General features: G+C 39.9%; 1 protein-coding gene across 5 annotated transcripts in view; it reads left to right on the top strand.

Moving 5' to 3' along the window:
- The window catches only part of LOC135101928 (4'-phosphopantetheine phosphatase-like), a 332,938-nt gene that overhangs the window by 266,570 nt on the left and 39,918 nt on the right, over positions 1-26,450 (top strand). For all 5 annotated transcript variants that reach the window (XM_064006329.1, XM_064006310.1, XM_064006318.1 and 2 more), the window contains one exon: positions 15,640-15,792. In XM_064006329.1, the coding sequence (XP_063862399.1) occupies positions 15,640-15,792 (153 nt within the window). The remainder of the gene's footprint in view (positions 1-15,639; positions 15,793-26,450) is intronic.

Here is a 26,450-nt window from a genome sequence, read left to right as displayed (position 1 = left end):
TTATGGGACTGGCATTTTAGTGGGCATTTTTTTTTTATTAGATTTTTTTTGCCCTTGGCCAGTGTCCTTCCTACATAAAAAAAAAAGTTTTTTTTTTTTTTAGGTTAGGGTATTGAGTATTTTGTTTTCATATTGAGAAGGATTCATACTCACCACCTGAAAATCTCTCAAATCTCCCTTACCTTGGTTGTTCAAATATTTTGCACTGTGAGCCACAACTATGCAGTTCCAGAAAACTTGCAATAAGGATACTAAAACCCGACAGAGGTGGATGTACTGTGCATGTATATAAAAGCAGATAGGTTATGGGAAGACCCAGGAGAGTTAAGTAGTCCAAGGAATTGAGCTATGCCAATCACCAGTGGCCATACCGAGCACAGATGGATACCACTGCCATTCTCAGACCTTAAATAACCATGCTTACCCTCTCTCACTCCAGCTAGCTACCAGGAAGGTTACACCACCCCAGCACCATCCAGTGTGGTTTTTGTTGAGCACCAGAGCAAAAAAGGGAAGACAGGCACAGTGAGTAGTGAACTCAGGGATGACTACTTACTCCTTAGTGGCAACAAAGGCCCAGCTGATGATCTTACACTCCCATAGGAGAGTCAAGACAGAGGTGTTGAGAATGAGGTGTCAAGAGATGCCACAAGGTGATGCCACACAGCCTACAAGGGCCTGGAGGAAGCCAAGCCTGGCCTTGCTGACTCTTGCAGCCTTCACCCTAGGCCTAACGTTGTCACCTTGACTCCAGAAAGGACAGCCCCGTAGTCATTGGTGTCCAAGGCCCTCCACCTCACTGGGACACCTACCTGTCTCCTGCCACTACCCAAAACATCATCCAGCTAACCCAAACACAGACAAATACCCCTGGGATCCTCAGTTGTGTCAGTTAGAGTTAGGTATCCTCCTCAGTCTGACACTATTAGTGTTATAATTATTCCTTTGGTGGTGTTAACCCTGTGACCTTAGAGTGACAAAGTGTTTATTTTCTTTATCTCTTTTTCATTTAGACTGATTCTATAATTGTTCTGGAGGTTAACCCTTTCCTTCCGGCGCTTAAATTATTTTCCCGTTTTGTATGACGGTTAAAAATGGTAAACCTAGAAATTGTCAGAAAATTGTTTGAATACTAATAATTATTTTCTCTTTGTTATTCTGAATACAATGATATACTTTGTAGCTCGATGTGACCTCTCAAAGTTGAGTTTATGCCTTATAGAGGATTCCTCCTCCTCCCGCTGTGTGATCCGTCATCCAGAAACAGCCTGGAGAGCGATGACGCCGCGCGCACACACACTCTCTCTCTCTCTCTCTCTCTCTCTCTCTCTCTCTCTCTCTCTCTCTCTCTCTCTCTCTCTCTCTCTCTCTCTCTCTCTCTCTCTCTCTCTCTCTCTCTCTCTCTCTCTCTCTCTCTCTCTCATCTTGGAGGGGAAATTGTACACTTCCAATGAGAGAGAGAGAGAGAGAGAGAGAGAGAGAGAGAGAGAGAGAGAGAGAGAGAGAGAGAGATTTCATCCCTTTTCATATCAAGTTTCAGGCAAATAACATTATCTCTCTCTCTCTCTCTCTCTCTCTCTCTCTCTCTCTCTCTCTCTCTCTCTCTCTCTCTCTCTCTCTCTCTCTCTCTCTCTCTCTCTCTGACAAGTTACCTTCTACCATTTTATTCTAAAATCGAAGATAATGAAAAAAATTACCATGAAAGAATGATAGGTATCATCTCTCTGTTCTGATAAAACAGGTGAATCCTGTAAATCATTTTCCGAGTCCTCACTAATGTCTTCGCTTTCTTCATCTTCTTCTAAATATTCACTGTCACTGTCTTCATATTCAGAAGCACTGCTAAATACATATGTTGTGTCCTGCTCCAGGGTGAGTTATGATCTGAGATCCTTGGCTCTTATCAGGATGTCTCTTCATACTTATCATGGTGCTTTCCACTTGGCGAGTGCTCTCCACCCGGTGGGTCGCTGGGGTTGCCAAGTGTCGCCCGGAGAAAGGGAAAATAGCTTAGTTACCGCTAAATTTCCAGAGCTAGTGACAACACTACATGTGGAAACATGCCAGACACTTCCACTCACACCATCTGACTTGAGAAACCGCGCTTGGACCTCAAAATTGAGGCGCGAAAATTCTTGATTACTGGTATGATCGCCGTCGCTACGGACGCATTTTTGCAATCGTATATATACGATTGCCGGAAGGAAAGGGTTAATTGAGAAACATACTTCAGACTTGTTTTTCTAAGTTTTACTTATTGGTCAGTTTTTTTTTTTTTTTATTGTTATTGATTTACTGATTTATATTTTTATTATTTTTTTATTTAATTAAATATGTGACCATGAAAGTAGCACAGTCTCAACAGTAAGCCAAGGCTCTTCATGAAGCTTATCAAAGTCATGTCTGCACATCTTACCAGTTAGGGGGTGTCATCCCTCATGTACCTCAATGACTAGCTGATCCATGCTTCTTCAGAGTCCCAAGTGCATCAAGATCTGGACATTGCTCTCTACACTTGTCTGGAAATGAGATTCCTGGTCAACTTCTCCATGTTCCATCTTTCTCCTTCCTAGTCCATCTCTTGTCTCAGCATGCAGTGGGACATGAGGTCACAGACACTGGACATGTCTGCATGCAACTAAGTCCATCTGCTGCAGAAGCTTTGCCAGGCACTGGGGACTCATACATTCACCAGGCAGATGTGGGACAGCTTCTCAGGTTCCCTCAGCTTCACAGTGTATGTGGTACCTCTAGGGTGGCTGAGGCTCAGGAGACTTAACCTGGAAGAAAACCACTGGTTTCCCATTTCCCATCAGGATCAAGTTTGGAAGTTTCTCAAATCTCTACTTCTGCTCCTTTGTTTGTGGTCTATACCCCATCAGTTGTCCTCAGTCACTCCTTGGACTCCTCCACAACCCACACTGATTATCACTACTGATACTTCGGATTCAGGCTAGAGCCTCCAGACTTCCAACAGTCTACAAGCATGTGGAATTCTTCTCAGTCCTGACTTAACATCAATGCCAGGGAGCTCCCAGTGTCCCTCCTTTTTCTCTACAAGTTTTCCAAAGTCAGGGAAACATTAGTGAGGTTTCAGTCGGACAGCCAAGTTGCAGTTCACTGCACCTTTCATCAAGGATCTTCTCATTCTCTCCTGCTTCTCACCATTTCGGAAAATCTGTTTTTCCTGGTTGAATCTCAGAACCTCTGCCTGTCAGCAGGATATATTCCAGGTTCAGACAACATTTGGGCTGGATATGTTTTCTCATCAGGCAGGGACATTAGTGAATGGAAAATTGACAGAGACCACATTCCAAGACTTGGTGGATATTTATGGCAGTCCTCAGGTGGACCTGTCTGCATTCACCTCCAAGGGGAGGAGAAAAGAAGGAAGGAAATAAAGGCATATCGATAACAAAGATTTAGGTATGCATTTTTTTTTTTTTTTATGTGGGAAGGACACTGGCCAAGGGCAACAAAAATCCAATAAGAAAAAATGCCCACTGAAATGCCAGTCCCATAAAAGGGTCAAAGCAGTAGTCAAAAATTGATGAATAAGTGTCTTGAAACCTCCCTCTTGAAGGAATTAAAGTCATAGGAAGGTGGAAATACAGAAGCAGGCACAGAGTTCCAGAGTTTACCAGAGAAAGGGATGAATGATTGAGAATACTGATTAACTCTTGAGTTGGAGAGGTGGACAGAATAGGGGTGAGAGAAAGAAGAAAGTCTTGTGCAGCGAGGCCGCAGAAGGAGGGGGAGGCATGCAGTTAGCAAGATCAGAAGAACAGTTACCATGAAAATAGCGGTAGAAGACAGCTAGAGATGCAACATTGTGGCGGTGAGATAGAGGCTGAAGACAGTCAGTTAGAGGAGAAGAGTTGATGAGATGAAAACCTTTGATTCCACCCTGTCTAGAAGAACAGTATGAGTGGAACCCCCCCAGACATGTGAAGAATACTCCATACATGGATGAATAAGGCCCTTGTACAGAGTTAGCAGCTGGGGGGGTGAGAAAAACTGGCGGAGACGTCTCAGAACACCTAACTTCATAGAAGCTGTTTTAGCTAGAGATGAGATGTGAAGTTTCCAGTTCAGATTATAAGTAAAGGACAGACCGAGGATGTTTAGTGTAGAAGAGGGGGACAGTTGAGTGTCATTGAAGAAGAGGGGATAGTTGTCTAGAAGGTTGTGTTGAGTTGATAGATGGAGGAATTGAGTTTTTGAGGCATTGAACAATACCAAGTTTGCTCTGCCTCAATCAGAAATTTTAGAAAGATCAGAAGTCAAGCGTTGTGTGGCTTCCCTGCATGAAATGTTTACCTCCTGAAGGGTTGGACGGCTATGAAAAAACGTGGAAAAGTGCAGGGTGGTATCATCAGCGTTGGAGTGGATAGGACAAAAGGTTTGGTTTAGAAGATCATTAATGAATAATAAGAGAGTGGGTGACAGGACAGAACCCTGAGGAACACCACTGTTAATAGATTTAGAAGAACAGTGATTGTCTACCACAGCAGCAATAGAACGGTCATAAAGGAAACTTAAGATGAAGTTACAGAGAGAAGGATAGAAGCCATAGGAGGGTAGTTTGGAAATCAAAGCTTTGTGCCAGACTATCAAAAGCTTTTGATATGTCCAAGGCAACAACAAAAATTTCACCAAAATCTCTAAAAGAGACTCAGTAAGGAAAGCCAGAAGATCACCAGTAGAGCGGCCTTGACAGAACCCATACTGGCAATCAGATAGAAGTTTGTGAAGTGATAGATGTTTAAGAATCTTTCTGTTGAGGATAGATTCAAAAACTTTAGATAGGCAGGAAATTAAAGCAATAGGACGGTAGTTTCAGGGATTAGAATGGTCACCCTTTTTAGGAACAGGCTGAATGTAGGCAAACTTCCAGCAAGAAGGAAAGGTAGATGTTGACAGACAGAGCTGAAAGAGTTTGACTAGGCAAGGTGCAAGCACGGAGGCACAGTTTCTGAGAACAATAGGAGGGACCCCATCGGGTCCATAAGCCTTCCAAGGGTTTAGGCCAGCAAGGGCATGGAAAACATCATTGTGAAGAATTTTAATAGGTAGCATGAAGCAGTCAGAGAGTGGAGGAGAGGGAGGAACAAGCCCAGAATCGTCCAAGGTAGAGTTTTTAGCAAAGGTTTGAGCAAAGAGTTCAGCTTTAGAAATAGATGTGATAGCAGTGGAGGGAAAGAAGAAGAAGCAAAGTTATTGCAGATATCTTTGGCTAGATACCGGAAGTCACGATGGGAGTTAGATCTTGAAAGGTTTTGACACTTTTTATTAATGAAGGAGTTTTTGGCTAGTTGGAGAACAGAATTGGCATGGTTCCGGGAAGAAATATATAGTGCATGAGATTCTGGTGATGGAAGGCTTAAGTACCTTTTGTGGGCCACCTCTCTACCATGTATAGCATGAGAACAAGCAGTGTTAAACCAAGGTTTGGAAGGTTTAGGTTGAGAAAAAGAATGAGGAATGTACGCCTCCATGCCAGACACTATCACCCCTGTTATGCGCTCAGCACACAAAGATGGGTCTCTGACATGGAAGCAGTAGTCATTCCAAGGAAAATCAGAAAAATACCTCCTCAGGTTCCCCCAACTAGCAGAGGCAAAACGCCAGAGGCACCTTCGCTTAGGGGGATCCTGAGGAGGGATTGGAGCGATAGGACAAGATACAGATATGAGATTGTGATCAGAGGAGCCCAACAGAGAAGAAAGGGTGACAGCATAAGCAGAAGGATTAGAGGTCAGGAAAAGGTCAAGAATGTTGGGCGTATCTCCAAGACAGTCAGGAATACGAGTAGGGTGTTGCACCAATTCCTCTAGGTCATGGAGGATAGCAAAGTTGAAGGCTAGTTCACCAGGATGGTTAGTGAAGGGAGAGAAAAGCCAAAGCTGGTGGTGAACATCGAAGTCTCCAAGAATGGAGATCTCTGCAAAAGGGAAGAGCGTCAGAATGTGCTCCACTTTGGAAGTTAAGTAGTCAAAGAATTTTTTATAGTTAGAGGAGTTAGGTGAGAGGTATACAGCACAGATAAATTTAGTTTGAGAGTGACTCTGTTGTCATAGGCAGATGGTGGAAAACTCGGAAGATTCAAGAGCGTGGGCACGAGAGCAAGTTAAGTCTTTGCACACATAAACGCAACATCCAGCTTTGGATCGAAAATGAGGATAGAGAAAGTAGGAGGGAACAGAAAAGGGGCTACTGTCAATTGCCTCAGACACCTGAGTTTCAGTGAGGAAAAGAAGATGAGGTTTAGAAGAGAAGAGGTGGTGTTCTACAGACTGAAAATTAGATCTTACACCGCGAATGTTGCAGAAGTTAATGAAGAAAAAGTTGAGGGGGGTGTCAAGACACTTAGGGTCGTTGACAGAAAGGCAGTCTGACCTGGGGACATTTATGGTCCTCTCCCCAGATGGGGACTCCGAGGCTGGTGTAGGAGTCGCCATGATGATTTTAAAATTTTTGAGTGAAGGGTGTGTGTGTTATTAGGTGCTTGTAGTTTTGTGTGGAGGAAGAGAGTTGTCTTTAGAGGGCAGGCTGTGACTGCCCTCTTGTGTTGTGAGACACAAAGGGAAACGTTCAGTGAGGTCACAGCTGGGTTTAATGATAAGTTCACAGCACCCCTTGAACAGTGCTTTAGACCTCACTGAGAGTAATTATCGTTTTGGCAGGTGTCTACTGCCTCCTCCATACATGGATATGTGTATGCACATGTAAATTCAAAGAATGGGATATAGGGAGGTAGAATGAGGACAAATTTTGGAATAAAATAAATGAGTGCTTCATGGAAATTGGGAGGGTAAGAAGGATTGTGTTATTTGAAGTTATGAATAGAAAGACAGAAACCAATGAAGAAGCAGATATATGTAGTAGGAAAATGGGGAGCAGATAGAGTGAATGACAATGGGAAATACCTGATAGGCTTGTGTGTAGAAAGAGGGTTGTCTCTTGCAGGTACTTTCTTTCAACATAAAATGATTCATGGGTACTGATGGAGGAGGAGAGATGAGAATGCTGAGAAGATCCTGATTGACTATGTAGCAGTGGATGAGAGATTAGGGTGTGCTGCTCTACCGCAATGCTAACAACCCTTTCACCTACCTGGTAGCTGCATTGCTGCTCCCAATGGGGTCCTTTGGATAGGTAGCTGAGCAAAGCATTTAACCACTCACTTCTACTAGGGAAAGGTGGAGCCAAACTAGGTTTTGGAGGCAGATTCATAAATATCATACAAAAAAGTCTTCATTATACAGACATCTGTAATAATTACATTGTAGATGGCTAAGACAGTCAGTAGCAATCACTCCAGTACTTTCACTCTGTTTACACTACCGTACCTTCCATACCTGGTACTCAGAGACAATATCTTTCCTTATCACAAATGTATAGCTAATCCTGAGGTCCCATAGGGTTGACCACATGACCTAAGTGGAAAGTCCACTGTGAATGAAAAATTGCATGGTCATGAATAATTTATATATTATACAGTCAGCTCCAAAAGTAATGGTGCCGCCTCACAGTGCACATTCACACAACATAAAAAGTTAAAAAGAAATAAATAGAGAGTACTCACTGGGTCTAATACTGTATGGGGAGTCCCTTATGCTTCACACAACTTGCCAGATGCCTTGGAACAGATTCAGCCAGTCACTGAAGGAGACAGGCATTAAGGTTGTCCCATGTCATGGAAGTGCTCCACAAGCTTAGGTAAGGTAGAAATGTCCCTCTCTTGAGGTGCCTCTTGATGAGCACCCAGATGTTCTTTGATGTAGTCTACACTAACCCATTCAAGCCAGTCTGTGTGGGCCAGTGCACCATCCTGTTGGAACACCTTGGGCTGGCCACAGTCAAAGCAGTCCTCAAGGTGTTTGGTGAAGAGCTCTAAGCAGCAGTCCTTGTTCACAGTTGTGTTCCTCAACAGCATAACAAGCTTCCCTGTCCCATAGTATCCGAAGGCACCCAATACCATCACTGAATCAGGATATTTGACTGTGGCCTGCATTTACTTTGGCAAGTATGGATCTGTGCCTAGCCTCATCCACACCTTCCCTCCTCTATTTCCAATCACAGTAAAGTTTGCCTCATCAGTCCACAACACATGCTCCCATCTCCTCAGGTCCCAATTCAAATACTTCTTACAAAATATAACCCTTTTCTATCTGCTTCTTGGCGAGCAATGGTTTTCGTCATGGTTGGCAGTGTTCATAAGAGAGGTCGTCCTTGTAGCAGCATTGGATCACACAAATGCTGACCTCCCACAGCAGCAGACAATTCTTTCCCTTTATTTCTTTTGCCATTACATGGGGTTCAGCCTCCACTTGATGTGAAATGAGTTTGAGAGTCCTCTTAGTTATTTTATGGGGTCTCCCAGAGTGAGATTTGTGATGGTGTGGATTCTCACCTCTATTGTCTGTGATTTTCCTAGGCCAGCATTGGACTGTTTGGAGGGCAACTCTAATCAGAATGAAAATTTCCTTATTACTTTCTCCTGATGCAATTAGGGATGCAATAGCTGGATTTTCTCCTTTGAGAGCTCTTGTTCTCAAGGCATTTTCTGTGCAAAAACAAAAAAACGGAGTATTCAATGCTATTTTCACATGAATTTTATGTGATCAGTAATCATATATCAATGATTAATGCATGTACAAAAGGATCTGCACCCTTTATTATCCCATATAAAGGTAGTGATCCATCAAAGGCAAGGGTGTCAGGGCATGCCACACCCTTCATTGTTTCAAGGTACCATCAAAATTCTCTTGGTGCATAGTTTTAGGTTGTAGTTCCTTTTCTGTGTTCTTATTCAGTGTCATCTTCACTATAATTCTTTTTTTTTTATTTATCTAAATTTTAATCCTTTTTTTATGCATACATTTGTTCTAAAAATTTTTGTGAACAGGTTGCACTTTTCATATACAAAATTGTGTTTCAAGGTCATTGATTGGGCTTGGCAATATTTCGTTACAGTGCATACAAAGAACATCATATGTTGTGCAAGCCACCTTATACTGTGAGCAGCATAGTGGGAGGCAAATGGCCTTGAAGTGATTAGTTAGATACACTTTTCTTCTGCTTGTTGCAGCTGCCATCATCAGCTGAAGCCTCTTCTTATGCTTTCTCAACAGTGGCATATTGGTAGTGAAAAAAAGGAACAGGCAAGGAGCACATCCACCAGTTTATCATCCCTGTTACTAAGCTACATGCTAGTGAGTCACCCTCACTCTTTCCCTCAGTCATCCACACAAAGCAGTCAAGGTGCCAGATTCAATGGCATGTTTGTATGTGTGATTATTTCAGATTGTTCATTGAAAAAAAAAGGGTCAGTATTGTCCATGGCTGCAGTCAACAAGCCATGCCCATGCAGCAGCCATTTAAATTTTCTCAATCTGGGCATTTGAATTTATGTCCAACCAAAAATAAAGCCCATCATTCATTAGCCAAAGGATTGGGTATCTCCACAGGTCATATAACTCAAAATTGTATTAATCAAAATTACTTTAATATTTTTATGGTGGACTCTCCCCTTAAAGCCCCCATGTGAACTCTGTAACCAATTGCATTGCAATAAGGTTTACATAATAACACATATCTGCCCCTATTCTCCATGCAAAGTAAGTACAATTGTGGCTAGTGAAAGGTTGGACAGGAAGTAGTGTAGAGAGGAATATGAGAAATACATGAAAGACTGAGAGAAAGTAGGGTAATAGTTGGGAGGAATCAAGTGTAAGGTGTCTCAAGTATTCAAGAATATAGTGATTGCAGCAACAACAGTTTAAGTTGCATGGTATAGAAGGCCTGGGGTAAAACTAAGGAAAGTGCATGTTGGACAGCTGAGATTGAGACCATAAAAGAAAAGAGAGCATATGAGAAAATGTAACAAATTTTGACTGAGGAAGTTGAAATGAGGAGAAAACATTTTTTTTTTTTTTTATGTAAATGAGGCTCTTGCCAAGGACAAAAAATTAGTGAAAAAAGAAAAACCTACTAAAATGCCAGACCATAAAGGGATGATTTTACAGAGGATTATACAAAGGCAAGTCCAAAATTATCTCGAGAAAAGCCTTGAAACCTCCTTGACAGAGATTAAATATACTGTAAAGCAGGAGGAAATACAGAAGTAGACAGGGAGTTCCAGAGTTTACCAGTAAAAGAGATGAAGATTTGAGAATACTGATTTACTCTTGCATGAAGGGTGAGAGAAAGTAGAAAGGCTTATTCAGCAAGGAGAGGTATGCATGCACAATAGCAAAATTAGAAGAATAGTTAACATGAAGATAGTGAAAGAAGACAGAAATAGATGCAACTTTGCAGTGAAAAGAGAGGGAGAGAATGAAGACTTCCAGTTAGAGGAGAAGAATTACTTTTGATTCTACCCCATAAGGGTGGAGACATTACTGTAAATTATTTTTCTGCATTTAGCAGTGTTTTGACATTTTTATGAAACTGCTCCATTTCCGCTCTGAATTTTGCAGCTCTGACCGAAATAATTGTTTTAAAGTTAAGGCGATCCGCTTAATCCATCCTTCCTCTTTAATCTGTCACAAGCAGAAAGTCTCTAGGCAATGCAGCTTTCTGTGGTGACATGGTGAAATAGAGTAACCTTCTTCCTGTGGCAGATCTGCATTTGGAATGCTGTGTAGTACCATATTTCCTGCCATATAACATGCATTTTTTTTTTTTAAAGAACATTAAAAAGTTACCTTGTGTCTAATACTCCAGTGGTTAGGTTTTGGCAGGTATGGGATATTGTTACGACACGATAATTCCCAGATGCCCCCAAAATGAAATATATGTTTACAAATAATTACTTGATAATGATTATAAATCAAAATATAAAATTAACAAAATCTGTTAAATTATTGTCTTGGTGTACATATGAAGTGGCCATTGTCTAGCTATAGATGGCAAGAATGATAGACAGAGGTGATTTGCTTAGAGCAGTGTGGGCAGATAGGGAAGATAAGATGGAAGTGAGGGCATATGAGCTGTACCCAGTGCCACAACTAGCAAAATGAACACACACATAAAAAAAAAAACTAATGCATGGGAGATCAATAGATATAAAACTATGCAACTAGAAACAAGAAATAGCATTGAGGAAATGATAAGGAAAAGTAACAAAGTGCTCTTAGTAGGTGACTTCATCACTAAAAGAATTAACTGGGAGGAGATGGAAGTGAAAGAGAATGTCAGGTCATGGAGCGAAGAACTTATGCATGCCATGATGGTGAATACAATAAGACAATGGGTGAACAACCCTACAAGATGCAGAGGAGAAGAACCATCACAGTTGGACTTAGTGTTTACAAAACCTCAGAAAGTAAACCAAGTATACATTGTCTTAGTCCAATGGGAAGAAGTGATCATGTGACAATAGAAATAGTGCTACATAAGGAACCAGTACTGCACAGGAATGAACAATTTAGAAATGGGAGCCAGAACTATGCTAAAGTAAACTTTGCAGAGCTTAATAAATTTTATGGAAAAATTAACTGGAAAGAGCTGTTTGAAGGTAAAGTAGTACAAGAAAAATGTGAGATATTTTTAGCAAGTTTATAGATAGGGTGCAACAGTTTGTGCCAAATTTTAAAGTGGAAATTGGGAAATATGAATGGTATAAGGTATTGTTCCCAATACTACATCCTCAATTAGCTTGTTCCAAATTTCTATATTTCTTTGTGGGAAACTATATTTCTTTATGTTATTCAAGCATCTTCGTTTTCTTAGTTTTTTTGCTGTGGCCTTATGTGTATCTGGTATTTTCTACTTTTCTTAGCAGTAGTTCTCATTATCAATTTCTTCCATTCTATTCCACAATTTGTAAATCAATATTAAGTCTCCCCTTTCTCTTCATTGTTCCAATGTTGGCAGGTTCATTTCGTTTAACCTGTCTTCATATGTTAATTCTTTCAGATCTGGAACCTTCTTTGTTGCCATCCTTTGTATTCTTTCTAGTTTTTTGACATGTTTCTTCTTGTGGGGAGACCACACTGATTCAGCATATTCCAGCTTTGGTTGGATCATAGTGGTAATTATCTTTCTCATCATATCTTTATCCATGTAGTGGAATGCTGTTCCAGTATTTCTTACCATTTTACATGTATCTCAGAATATCTTTTCTATATGTTTCTCCAATTGTTGACTATCCTGTATTATCACTCCCAGATCTTTCTCTTGTACTTTTATTATTTCTTCATTTCCCATTTTATATGTCCATTTTGGTCTCTTTTCACTTTTCCCATTTCCATTATATGACTTTTTTTTTCTCATCAAATTCCATCACCCATTTCTTACTCCAGTCCCAGATTTTATTCAAGTCCTCTTGTAGAATTTCAGTCTTTGTTGTTTCTTATATGTCTTTGTAATTTTGCATCATCTGCAAACAAACTCATGTAACTCTTTACTCTTTCAGGCAAATCATTTATGTAGATCAGGAAAAGTAATGATGCCTGCACTGATCCTTGTGGTACTACACTTTTCTCCATTTCAATTTTACATCCCTTACTACTGTTCTCATTTCTCTTCCCTTTAAATAACTTTCTATCCAATTTTTTTTTATTTTTCCATTTAATCCTCCCATATTTTCTAGCTTTCATAGTAGCCTGCTACGGGGAACTTTGTCAAAAGTTTTTTTTTATATCTAAATGCACACAGTCTACCCATCCATCCCTCTCCTGTGTTATATCAGTCACTCTCGAATAGAAGCTCATCAAATCTGTTACACATGATTTCTTTTGTCTAAAGTCATACCGTTTCTCTGTTATTTTATCATGTTTTCTAGAAATTTTGTCCACTACTTCTTTATCACTTTTTTCACAGATCTTACATACTATGCTGGTCATTGATACTGGTCTACAGTTTAGTGGTTCTTCTTTTTTTCCACTTTTATAAATTGGCACTGTCTGCTCTCTTCCATTCCTTATGCACTCTTCCAGTTGATAATGAGCACTTTATTATGTCATATACTGGTTCAATTAATTGTTTCCCGCATTCTTTGAAAATGAAACCTGATACTCCATCTGGTCCTCCATCATTTCCTCCATCACTTCCTCCATCATTTTATAAACTTCTTTGATTACTGTAATTTCCCACATTTGCTTTTTTGTCTTCTCATCTTGTGGTTCTTTAAATTCTGATTCTTCTGTGAAAACCTGATGAAACTTTTTGTTTAGCAATTCACTCATGTCTTTTGGGTCTTCAAATGTTTAATTTCCATCCTTCAAGCTTTCTAGTTTTCTTTTAGTTTATTTCTATTTATGAATCTGTAGAACGGTTTTGGTTTGTCATTGCACTTTTCAACTAAATTTTTTTCACATCCTTTCTCTTCCTCTCTTCTTATTTTCACTTATTCATTTCTTACTATCTTAAAGTCTTTATTTTTGGGGTTTAGATTTCTTTTAGTTTTTATCCATGTTTTGTCTCTTTTTTTTCTTTGCTCTTACACATCTTGTGTTGAACTACACCTGTTTTCCTTTTTCTTTAGGTTTGTGTAGTGGGACATTTATTCACTCCTGTCTTATAAAGTTCCATAAAAATGTTGTACTTACCTTGCACATCATTTGCTCTTTTCAGCCTTCCCCAGTCCATTTCTTCATAGAATCTCTTAAGAACATCTATATTTGCTTTCCCATAGTTTCTCCTATTTTCTTTGTATGATTCATCCTCTTCACTGACATCATTATCAGTCTCTATTTCTATCATTACATGGTAACTTTTTCCCATGGGGCACACATATCTTAATTCTTTACTTAGGTCAATTCCTTTCATTAGTATTAGGTCAGGTCTATTTGGTTCATCACCTCCCCATATCTTGTATTTTGTCACCCATTGCATCATTGTGCCTTCCATAATCAACTTTAGAGATCTTTCTCCCTGTGCAGTCTCATTTCTTTCTGCCACAAACATTTTCCAATTTATTTCTTTGCAATTGAAGGCACCAACCAATAGTACTTTTTTATTACTTTTGATTAATTTACTCAAACACTGGATGGTATCTTCTGTCATTTTCTCATAGTCTTCCTTGCTCCAAGAATTTATTTTGGGTGGTACACAGCTTGTTATTACCCTCAATATTTCTCCATTATTATCCTCTTAGTTAACACTATTTCTGCTTTTCCTTCCCCATATTTCACTATTTTTGTCTTCATCTCATTTCTTGTCATTATTATTACACCATGTGTGTGTGTGTGTGTTTACCTAATTGTATTTACCTAGTTGTATTGTACTGGGTGCGAGCCAAAGCATATTTAGTTTTGTTTCCATAACCATATTTATCCAGTTTCTCTTTAAACATGTATTTACCTAGTTGTATTGTACAGGGCACAAGCCAAAGCTCATTTTGTCCTGTCTCCATAACCATATTTATCCATTTACTCTTTAAACATGTGTACACTGTTTCCCACAACCATCTTTTCCTTCAAATAATTCCAGATTTCAATAGTTCCGATACAGAAAGCTGTATTTCTTGATGTCACTCAAACATCCACTCTTCTATATTTTCTTCCCATGCCCCTCGTCCGTCTCTCTCCTTCTTCCATCTGTGGTACCAAGTCATTTCTGTCTATTCTTTCTATATTGTTTACTAATTTGTACATTGTTATCAGGTCTCCTCTTTCTCTTCTTTCTTGTAGTGTTGATAATCCCATCTCTTCAAGTCTTTCTTCATAGCTTAGGTCTTTCAACTCTGGTACCATATTTGTTGCTATCCTCTGTATTCTTTCCAGTTTCCATATAATTTTTTTTTTTACTATGTGAAGCCCAAACTACTGCTGCATATTCTAGTTTAGATCGTATCATGCTTGTTATAATTTTCTTCATCATTTCTTTATCTAAATAGTTAAACGCCACCTTAATGTTTGTTAATGTTTGTTAACAAGTTTTATGTAGAGCTGAATATCCCATTTGTGTGCCTTGGATCATTACTTAAAAATCTTTTTCTTCATTACTTTTTATTATTATTTCTCCTCCCATTTTGTAATTCCATGAAGGTCTCTTTCTGCTTTTTCCTATTTCCAACACATGGCATTTTCTGGCATTAAATTCTAGTTACCATCTTTGGCTTCATGCATGTATTTTGTCAATATCCTTTTGTGACTCCTTGCAGTCATTTTCATCCTTTATTATTTTCATTATTACTGCATAATCAGTAAAAAGGTTTATATAGCTATGTAGATCCTGTCTTATCATTTACATATATTTGAAACATATTAGGTGCCAACACAGATCATTGCAGTACCCCACTTGTCACTGTGCCAACTTGATTTGTTGTCTCTGTCATCTTACATTTCTGTAAGCTCACACCACCAGATCCCTGCAGTCTAATATCTCAATTCCTGCAGATGATCTTGTACATAGTAATCAGTGTGTGAATTGTACAAAAGACCAGAAATTACTTATGCCATGCCTTGAGAGATGCTAAACAATATATTACAAAATTTTTTTTTTTCTATTTTTATCCAACCAGAATTTTATCTTTTTTTTTTTTTTTTCCTCAGATGACATCACACATGAAATGTAATCATCATTTTTTCTTTCATGAAAAGAACTACACATACTTACTATTTGTTCTTTTCATGAAGAATGATGTGAATTCCAATGTATTTAATTTTTTCACTCTGTTGTCACCAGAGACTACTGGTTGTCCTGTTTTGAGGGTTCCCTTGGAAGTTTTGTGGACCGAGCCATCTCCTCACAGCCCAACATTCCAGACAGTCAAGAGAGAGCAAATAAGTTTCGAGATAAATATCTTCAAAGACTACACAACTTAAAAAACCATCCTTTGTAAGTATTATGAAACTTGAAAAAGGATATGTAATAGTATTTTTCTTTGTAGTATGTTATTATGTGTAGAATTTCTATATACAAGTAGCAATATCCTCAGAAATGTTGAAAATGCATTAAATGAGAAACTGTAATATTTTGAGTAATTCCAATTTCCAGTTTTAAGATTTATACAAACAATAGGCACAGTTGATATATGCTAGGCAGGTATAACTCATTTAAGAACCATGCTCAGTTAGATATGTCAGTCATCACATCAGATCTAGGGAAAGCTGGCAACACCTTTCCATTGCAATACATTGATTTCCTGGGCTACGCACACAGCTCAACTGGCTGCCTCAGTATGTCTCATGCCTTGTCAGAGAGGGGATGCTTGCTATCAGTTTTCTTGTTTGCAAAGGATAATACTCTTTCAATCCCTCTCCTGCTAACTATGCTGAAGAAAAAGCAACTTACAGAGACTCAGATAAAGGTCATATATGCCTTCTATGAGGAAGTCTAATAGTTATATAGCTGAAAACATAGGAGTTTCATTCCATATAGCCCAGGTTTCAATTCAGAAAATTAATTATGCTGAACCTAATCCTCTGCCGTCCCTCAAGAAAAGGCCTGAGAAGGAAAAATTTTATTTCCAAGAGAATCCTGATTGTCATCAGAGGACAAGTGGAGTGCAACTCAGCCCTTACAGCAAAGGAACTGAAGCAAAAGAACCCTGAGTTACCCAGTGATGTGGCAGTATTTATTATTCAAGATTATTTACTCAAGGTGCTCTTGTACCACAGATCCCATGCTGTTTCCAAACCCTGGGTAACAAAGCACCATAGGCAAACGAGGGTAAAGTTCACTCATCAGTAACAAGATTAGACCTTGGAGCAGTGAAAGAAATAGTATTTTTAATCTTAAAATACATTTTTTCACTTACCTGCATCACACATAACTTTGGCTCTGTCCCATATGCAAATTGCACCCACAGCACCAAAGGATAACACCAACATATAATTACATAAGTACATGAGACTTACCGTAGGTTAGTTGAAATGTGCTTCGGATTTTGCGAGGCACATCACATCTGCTAGATGGTAGAGTTCACATGAGATACACTACACTTCGCCACACAGTCAGTCTTTAAAGATACAACTACCCACATGAAATATTATCTCCCAACCCTTCCAGTCAGTGAATTTTTGTTGTGTAAACCAAGAATCATCAATTAACAAAGGGAGGGAGTGGAGGGCATGTGAACTCTACCATCTAGCAGACGTGATGTGCCTCGCAAAATCCGAAGCACATTTCAACTAACCTATGGTAAGTCTCATGTACTTCTGTAATTTTACTTCGGCAAATCACTTGTCTGCTAGATGGTGCCGTTCACATGAGATTTTAAAGTCATGTGGGTGTTGTATGTAAAGGGTTCTGTCAAAATTCACATTTTGTAAATAGGTGTAAATAAAAGTTCCTATTACAAAAACCCCATTGTCATTTATGAAAATAGAACATGATTTTTACTGCTGATAACATTTCAAACCTTACATTATACTGAGCCTAGCACTGCTTCTTGAAAAGGGTCTATTTCCCCTTGTATATCCTTATTATAATATTTAGCAAATGTGGCTTCCTGCGTCCAACCAGCTTTTGCCATGATGGTGGCAATAGGCACATCCAGTGCCTTGGCCTTAGACACTGACGCAGGTCTAATACTACCTGCTGTGTACCTCTTGGTATCAATCCCACACTTACATAACATGGTCTTAAGCCACCTTGCCACCGTGTCCTTAGAAACATTCCTATGAGGTTTTATATAACTTATGAGTAGTCTCCAATCTGCATTTCCAGATTCTGTCCTTAGCCTCTCAGTTCTTTCTATATATTCTTTCATAGCCTTAACTACACACAATCTGTAATCCTGAGGATAAGCTTTAAATACAATAGTACGAACATTAAATTTTGGCCTTCATTGCTTGATGTTACCTCCTAACAAAACTGAAACAGATTCTTCTCCAAATGCCATATTCACCAACAGTAATAAGTGCAAAGTTTGGATCCTGGCTGCTTGTGTCTTTGCCATCGGCATCACCATTTTTAGTGATAAGTCTTTCAGTGTTAGGCTGTGTAGTGGTTCCATGAGTCTTATCTTTTGTAATACAAGTTTCACATCCCAGGTCGTCGCATACCTGGGTGTAGAAGGGCGTAAGTTGAAGACTCCCCGCAGAAATCTGTTGACAAGTGGGTGATTGCCCGCTCTGAGCCTTCCACCATAATTCCTATTGCAGATAGACCCCCCTCGCCGTGTTAATGCTTTCATAACCCACATTCCTTTGAAAGTTATGAGACAGAAAGTTTAATATATCTGCTACAGATGGTGCAATGGGATTAATGTTCCCTATACTACAAAAGAGTGTCCAACTCTTGATGTGAGTGTTGTATTGTCTACCTGTTGCTGGTTTCCAAGAGGCCATAATGATTTCCGTACCTTCTTTAGATATGCCACATTCTCCAAGTTGTTTCCAGACAACTGACAAGCCATCAAATATGTGTGTTTCATTATTGGGTGTTCCTCAGCAGTTGACGGATGCATTAGCACATTTTTCCTTCTCTGTATGACCCGAGGGTTGTCTACTAGCATCCGAAGGAGCACCCCCATCCACGGTTGTGATGGCCAAAATGGCACTATGATCCATCCTCTGGTCCTTTCCTCCCTTAACTTCTGCAGACATCTAGAGATCAGAGAGAAGGAAGGAAAGAGGTAAACCAATTTAAATTTAGCCCACGGAATTGTAACTGCACCAATATATGCAGCCTCTGGATCTGGTGTCCATGCACGGAATGGAGTCATTTGTTTGTTCAAACATGAAGCGAATAGGTCTATACAAGGATTCCCAAATATAGAACACAATTCCTTAAATATCATCTCATTCAGCTGCCACTCATGTCTGTCATTAAAGGAACGTGATGCCTCGTCAGCCATGACGTTACATTTACCTGGTGGGTGGGGAGCTGTCAGCCATACCCCATTACTAAGACACCATTCCCAGATGTTCCTACTAATGTCATCACAAACTATTGACTTAACACCTCCCATCTCATTCACGTAATTAATCGCTGTGGTGTTATCACATAACACCCTGACGTGTAAACCTCTAAGGAGATGTGTAAAAGATCTCAATGAGAATAACATAGCCAATAATTCACGTGCATTAATGTGCGAACGCACCTCTTCAGGGGACCATCTGCCATTGGTAATGATGCTATTTTGGCAACCTGCCCATCCTAGATTTTAAGCATCTGTGAACAACTCAGTATCTGGTGCATTTCTGAATATTTTCCTGTTTTGATTCTCCAATTCCTTAATCCACCAGTTTAAATCTGTTCTAATCTCCTCTGTAATGTTCATCCATCTATTAAAGTCTCCACATGCCTCTTCCAAAGCCTTGATCTTTGCTCTTTCCATCCTCCTATAATGCATCTTCCCCATCTCTACAGCTGGGATTGCTGCCACCAGCAGGCCAATCACTCTTGCCACAATTCTAATTTTTTCTTTCTGTCTATTGACTAAAAGAGAGCAATGCTGTATAATCTTATCCCTCCTACGCACTGGCAAGGTAACTGTCATGGCCACCAAATCTATCACGTTACCTAAATACTCAATACGCGTAGTGGGACTTAAAACAGATTTCTCCACATTTATGCAGAAACCTACACTCTGCAACAACTGAATGTTGTCATTCATGCAATCAAAACATCTCGGCAAAGAGCTACTACACAGAAGCGTATCATCAATATAACTAGTGATGCTGTGGCTTTTATGCCTAAGTGTAGAGAAAACTGGCTTCAGAAGTTTTGTAAATAGACAAGGACCATCCGAAAACCCGTTAGGTAGACATGTGAACTGGTAAATCTTATCCAACCATCTAAAACAGATATTTTTGTTGTTCCTCTGCAATTTTTACTGAATAATAGGCTTTCTTAAGGTTTATAGAAGCCATATAATCTCCTTGACTAAGCAACTGTAATACTTGTTCAAAATTTTCCATTTTAAAATGAGTATATTCTACATGCCTGTTCAGTTTTTCAAGATTTAACACCATCCTATAATCCCCAGTCTTATTCTTCCTCAGAAAAACTGGTGAAAGTATTTGTTGATCCTGTCTATGTGTCTCTATGATGGCCTTTATCTCTAACAATTTTTTAACCTCCTGATGCATAATCAGTTTATCTTCCTCACTAAAGACATACTGTATATCCTCTCTAAATAAATATCCGATATTAGCTTCATCTATATTCAGATGACAATGTTCCACCATATCCAAAATGAACAGGTCACTTGTAATCACACGCCATTTATTGATAAACTTGTGAAGTTGCCCAGCCTCAAATTGTTCTCTCACCTGGGTTAACGCCGGGGGTTATGTTGACCCCGGCCTCTCACGTTTTTTGTTGTCCAAGCTTGAGCAGGGTAGGAGTGCCTGTGTTCACCACTGGAGGGCATCCTGTGAAAACCATATGGCTGATATCTGGATGGGAATCCACAGGAGGAGGCCTTGGCAAAAAAGTTACATTGTTTACCTCCACCAAATCTGCCACTGCTTGCAGTCCAAGATGTAGGCTTCTTAAAAGTGAATTTGGTTTTCAGCCTTTCTGCCTCCTCAATATTTCTGTTGGCTTGTGACAGGTCATCCCCAAACAATAGACCCGTCATGGGAGCCTTGTCAGCACACAAATGAGAATATTTGGGATTAATGTCCCTCTTTATGATATGTCGCCTGGTCAAGTTATTTCTGTAGTGGGCATTACCCAATAATGCCAATGCACCATTGAGCATAGCCACCTCATTTGCAATAATTTGGTGCTCTTCATCACGTGCCACCTTGTCTAGCACAGTAAGCGATTTTACAACAATAGTAGCTGCCTTGGTAATATCTTTTCCCACTTCCCTTAAGCGGAAGTCTGCCTTCTTTGCCTCTGCAGGCAGCGCGTCCAGGACCTGTGGGTTGCAATCCACTTGAGTTAATGCATGGCAGTTATTTGGTCTAAATGTCACCTCATCCTCTACAATGGTTTTGTAATCTTCCTGCCTCATGCCATTAATAAACAGGTGGTTCACCATTGCAGCAATTTCCTTGTCAAGTTCTTTTGAAACAGTTTCCATGGGTCCATAATTCTTAGCACCTTGTAACAATATACTATCATGAGGAACATCCCTCTGGATTTCCTCTTCCTCATCACTGTCCTCCCTCAGTGGAGTTCTAAATCCAGAAAATCCTGCCTGTGATTCCTGAGAATCAGGCATCAAAGTATTATTTGACACCTACAGGGGAGCATTGTTATGAACTGCTTTTGACTTCACAGCCCTATTTTCCTTCTTAAGCTTGTCCATGTCTTTCCTCAACTCAGTCAAAGCATCCATAATCATGCCCAAAGAAGGCGCAGTGCTGTCTTCACCAGCGTATTTTGGAGAAGGGGAAGGTAACTTAACCTCTCATGACGAGTAGAACGGCTCTTAGATCAGGATCTTTCTTCATCATGTTTACTCCCCTTGTGTAGTTCCTTTACCTTAGCTGAGGTGCTTTTATAATCCCACAGGTGCCTTAACCTCACACACAGGGCAACTTTAAATAAAAAACTCCTTCCTTATAGTAATCTGGGAAGTCAAATGCCCCCAGGCTGGTAAATAAGGCAATATTCCTCTTGCCCCAATAATGGGTAACAAGATGGAACCATCTCGCACCTATGTCGGCTCACAAGAGTGCCCAAATATTGTTATATATATATAGCATAAAATATTTGCCAATAATCCGCCTTATACCAAGTAACAGATATCATATAACCAATAATCCGCTCTTATACAAGGTAACGGATATTTATAGTCCATAATCCGCCCTTAACCCTTTCCTTCCGGCGCTTAAATTATTTTCCCGTTTTGTATGACGGCTAAAAATGGTAAACCTAGAAATTGTCAGAAAATTATTTGAATACTAATAATCATTTTCTCTTTGTTATTCTGAATACAATGATATACTTTGTAGCTTGATGTGACCTCTGAAAGTTGAGTTTATGCCTTATAAAGGATTCCTCCTCCTCCCGCTGTGTGATCCGTCATCCAGAAACAGCCCGGAGAGCGATGACGCCGCGCGCACACACACACACACACACACACACACACACACACACACACACACACACACACACACACACACACACACCTATAATGTTTCAGGTCTATATAAATGATATGACGGTGGGTTTAAATAGCTACATTAATATGTTTGCAGATGATGCAAAATTGATGAAAGTAATAAAGAACCAAGAGGATTGTGAGGAACTACAGAGGGATATTGATAGAATTTATGAATGGAGTAAATGATGGAAATTAGAATTCAATATAAAGAAGTGCCATGTAATGGAGATGGGAAGAAGTAAAAGGAGACCTTCATGGGAGTATAAGATGGGAGGTATCACAATACCAAAGAGCAAAGAAGAAAAAGACTTGGGAGTAATAATTCAAGACACGCTTTCACCAGAAAAACACATCAATGGAATATTTGGCTCTACATATAATTTGCTAGCAAATATCAGGGTGGCATTTAATTACCTAGACAAAGAAATTATGAAGAAAATCATAACACACATGATACGTCCCAAACTGGAATACGCAGCAGTGGTATGGTCTCCACACAAAAAGAAAGATATAAGGAAATTGGAAAGAATACAAAGAACAGCTACGAAAATTATACCTGAATTGGAAGACCTAAGTTACGAGGAAAGACTGGAAGAAATTGGATTACCAACACTGCAAGAAAGAAGGGAAAGAGGAGACCTGATAACAATGTTCAAATTAGTAAATGGCATGGAGAAGATAGACAGAGATGACCTAGTTGTAAAAGTGGAGGAAGGAGATAGACGTACAAGGGGACATATGAAGAAATTAAAGAAGAGTCATTGTTTGGGAGATATTAAGAAATACAGCTTTCTACATCGAACGGTTGAAATATGGAATAACTTAAAAGAAGAGGTAGTTGCGGCAAAGAGTGTGCACATGTTTAAAGAGAAATTGGACAAATTCGGGTATGGAGACAGGACTAATTGAGCTTTGGCTCGGACCCTGTATTATACAACTAGATAAATACACACACACACACACACACACACACACACACACACACACACACACACACACACACACACACACACACACACACACACACACTCTCTCTCTCTCTCTCTCTCTCTCTCTCTCTCTCTCTCTCTCTCTCTCTCTCTCTCTCTCTCTCTCTCTCTCTCTCTCTCTCTCTCTCTCTCTCTCATCTTGGAGGGGAAATTGTACACTTCCAATGAGAGAGAGAGAGAGAGAGAGAGAGAGAGAGAGAGAGATTTCATCCCTTTTCATATCAAGTTTCAGGCAGATAACATTTCTCTCTCTCTCTCTCTCTCTCTCTCTCTCTCTCTCTCTCTCTCTCTCTCTCTCTCTCTCTCTCTCTCTCTCTCTCTCTCTGACAAGTTACCTTCTACCATTTTATTATAAAATCGAAGATAATGAAAAAAATTAACATGAAAGAATGATAGGTATCATCTCTCTGTTCTGATAAAACAGGTGGATCCTGTAAATCATTTTCCGAGTCCTCACTAATGTCTTTGCTTTCTTCAGTTTCTTCTTCTAAATATTCACTGTCACTGTCTTCAAACTCAGAAGTGCTGCTAAATACATATGTTCTGTCCTGCTCCATGGTGAGTTATGATCTGAGATCCTTCGCTCTCATCAGGATGTCTCTTCGCACTTATCATGGTGCTTTCCACCCGGCAAGCGCTTTCCACCCGGCGGGTCGCTGGGGTTGCCAAGTGTCGCCCGGAGAAAGGGAAAATAGCTTACTTACCACTAAATTTCCAGAGCTAGTGACAACACTACATGTAGAAACATGCCAGACACTTCCACTCACACCATCTGACTCGAGAAACTGCGCTTGGAGCTCAAAATTGAGGCGCGAAAATTCTTGATTATGGGTATGATCGCCGTCGCTACGGACACATTTTTGCAATTGTATATATACGATTGCCGGAAGGAAAGGGTTAAATCAGGTAACGGATTCAAATGGGCAACACTCCACCCTTATCAGGTAATGGATATCCATAGGCAATACTCCACCCTATAATCAGGTAACGGATAACTAAAGACAATACTCCACCCTTATAACAGGTAATGGAAATCATAATACACAATCCAAACAAGAAAACTGTAATATTCCTATCACTCCTCGATAACAGAAGTCGTAACAACTTAACAGGAGGCGGGACCGACGTCCGACTTGTGTGGTGTCTGCATAGTAACTGACTGTGTGGCGAAGTGTAGTGTATCTCATGTGAACAGCACCATCTAGCAGACAAGTGATTTGCCGAAGTAAAATTTATTCAATGCACTGCTATCCCTGAGAGCCATGGCTTTCTTGACTGTGCATATGCACTCCAGTGCTTGAAATTGAAGGCATTAAGTGGGGAGGAGGGCAGGATGTTTCCTATGTGTGATGCAGGTAAGGGAAGAGATGTATTTTAGGATTAGAAATACCATTTGTTTCACATAAAGCCTGCATCACACATAGCTTAGGCTGACTGTAATGTAAAGATCATGCCCATGGGAGAAAAAAAAACAGCTGTATGTACAAAGAAGGTGATCTGTCCACTAAGTATAAAACACTGCCCAGGTCCATCTGTGCTTTGTCTTGGGAAGCAGTATGATGGGGTGCCCAACCAGGATACACCTAGTGCTGCTTCATGGACCCAATCCCAAAGCAAAGAGAGGAACCCTGAGACAGAGCGAATGTACTGAAAGAGAAACCTAGAACACATCACCTACAGCCACTACTGGGCCTAAGGCGAGGACATCACCATCCTGGCATTGAAGCTAGTGGTCTGCAAAGACTGAACAAGTCTTCCAACTTCCCGCCTCCAAAATGGCTGAGATGTGTCTGTTCCTCCAGAACAACATGGAAGTAGCAATAGCTCTATTATTGTGTTGTCTGACTTTCAACAAGGGTCCCAGTTCAACCCAAAAGAGACCTTAATGGTCTCAACTTATCCTTAACAGAGACAAAAAATAGTCTAGGATGTGAGGAGATCAACAGGTGATGGTGTTGTCACTTCCTTTTATCTAGAAATCAAAGAAAATGACAGTTATCATATATCCAGACCTTATGTCATCCATTGCACCAGTGACACACTGCTCTGAGCTCCTCGTACCCTCTCCTCCAAAGAGAGAACAACAGTTTTTAGAAAGGAAAAACAGTTCAGAAGAAGATGAAGTCATTGATCCAGATTTCAGAGGAGCAACTGAGGAGAGAAACCCTTACTAACACTATCAAAATGACATCAACAACCTGATCAGAGATCTTGGTCTCACAAAGTTAAATGCCAAGCTTTCAACAATGAGACTCAATCAGTGGAATTTGTTAGATGAAAGTGTGAAAATATCAGATCAGAGAAAGTGTTATAAGCATTTTTCAGGTTCTTATACTCATCAAAATGAGCTTTGTTTTTGCCACAATGTGACCAGTGTATTTGAGGCAATTGGAACCGCCTGTAACCCCAACAAATGCTGCCTCTTCATCTACAGCTCATGCAGGAGCCTCAAAGCAGTACTGCTTCATAATGGGAACATGTATCCATCTCTTCCCCTTGCTCACTCTGTCCAGCTCAAAGAGGAATACAATAATGTCAAGATTTTGCTAGATTCCTTGAAATACAAAGAGTATAATTAGGAGATTGTTGGAGACTTCAAAATGATGGCCTTCTTGATGGGTCTCCAAGGCAGCTTTACCAAGTTTCCTTGTTGTCTTTGCCTTTGGGACAGCAGGGACACCATGACACACTACCATAAGAGGGACTGGCCACAGCAGACCGAGTTTAGTGTCGGGAAAAACATCAAGTGGGAGCCATTGTTGGAGCTCAGAAAGGTACTGTTTCCTCCACTGCACTTAAAATTAGGCCTTATGAAACAATTTATCAGAGCTCTAGATAAGGAGTCTGCAGCTTTCAAGTATTTCCAAGATTTCATCCCTAAGCTGTCTGTGGCAAAAGTGGATGTCATTGTTTTTGTCATTCCACAAATAAAGGCCATGGAGTGCAAGGAGTTCCCCAAGAAGCTCACTAGGACAGAGAAAGCAACATAAAACAGCTTTGTTGCAGTGGGTGGTTCTTGGTTTCTTGGGGAATCACAAAGCCAGAAACTATGCTGAGTTTGTTGAGACCTTGGTGAGAAACCACAGCAAGATGGACTGCAGGAGGCATATTCCAAGGAGCAAAGTGAGCCAGGATATACTGGAATTTGAATGCCTTTACCAAGGGTCATATAATGAAAACATGATGGGAGACTATATTTGGGGGCTGATTCATGAAAGTAATTTACAGTATAAGTGTTATTTGCAGAAAACTATTCATTTCTAGTGTTTTATTGCCTCACTAGAATGAATAAATGCTACTTTTGTATCATATATCGTTTTGTTTCTACTTTGTGCAAATGAGAGTTCATATTTACCACTTTCTCCCAATGGGAATAGGTAAATTTCATAAATATTATTATTCCAGCCACAAAAGCAAAGTTAGAAATAAATATCATTGTTTTTCTCTGTTTTCTAGGCATAAGCAAATAGAAAATAACAGTTGTTACTCAAGGA

The sequence above is a fragment of the Scylla paramamosain genome, chromosome 1 (genome assembly GCF_035594125.1).
Source record: "Scylla paramamosain isolate STU-SP2022 chromosome 1, ASM3559412v1, whole genome shotgun sequence".
NCBI classification, from domain to species: Eukaryota; Metazoa; Arthropoda; class Malacostraca; order Decapoda; family Portunidae; genus Scylla; species Scylla paramamosain.
Note: the sequence above shows the minus strand (reverse complement) of the source record. Positions and strands in the feature narration are given on the sequence as shown.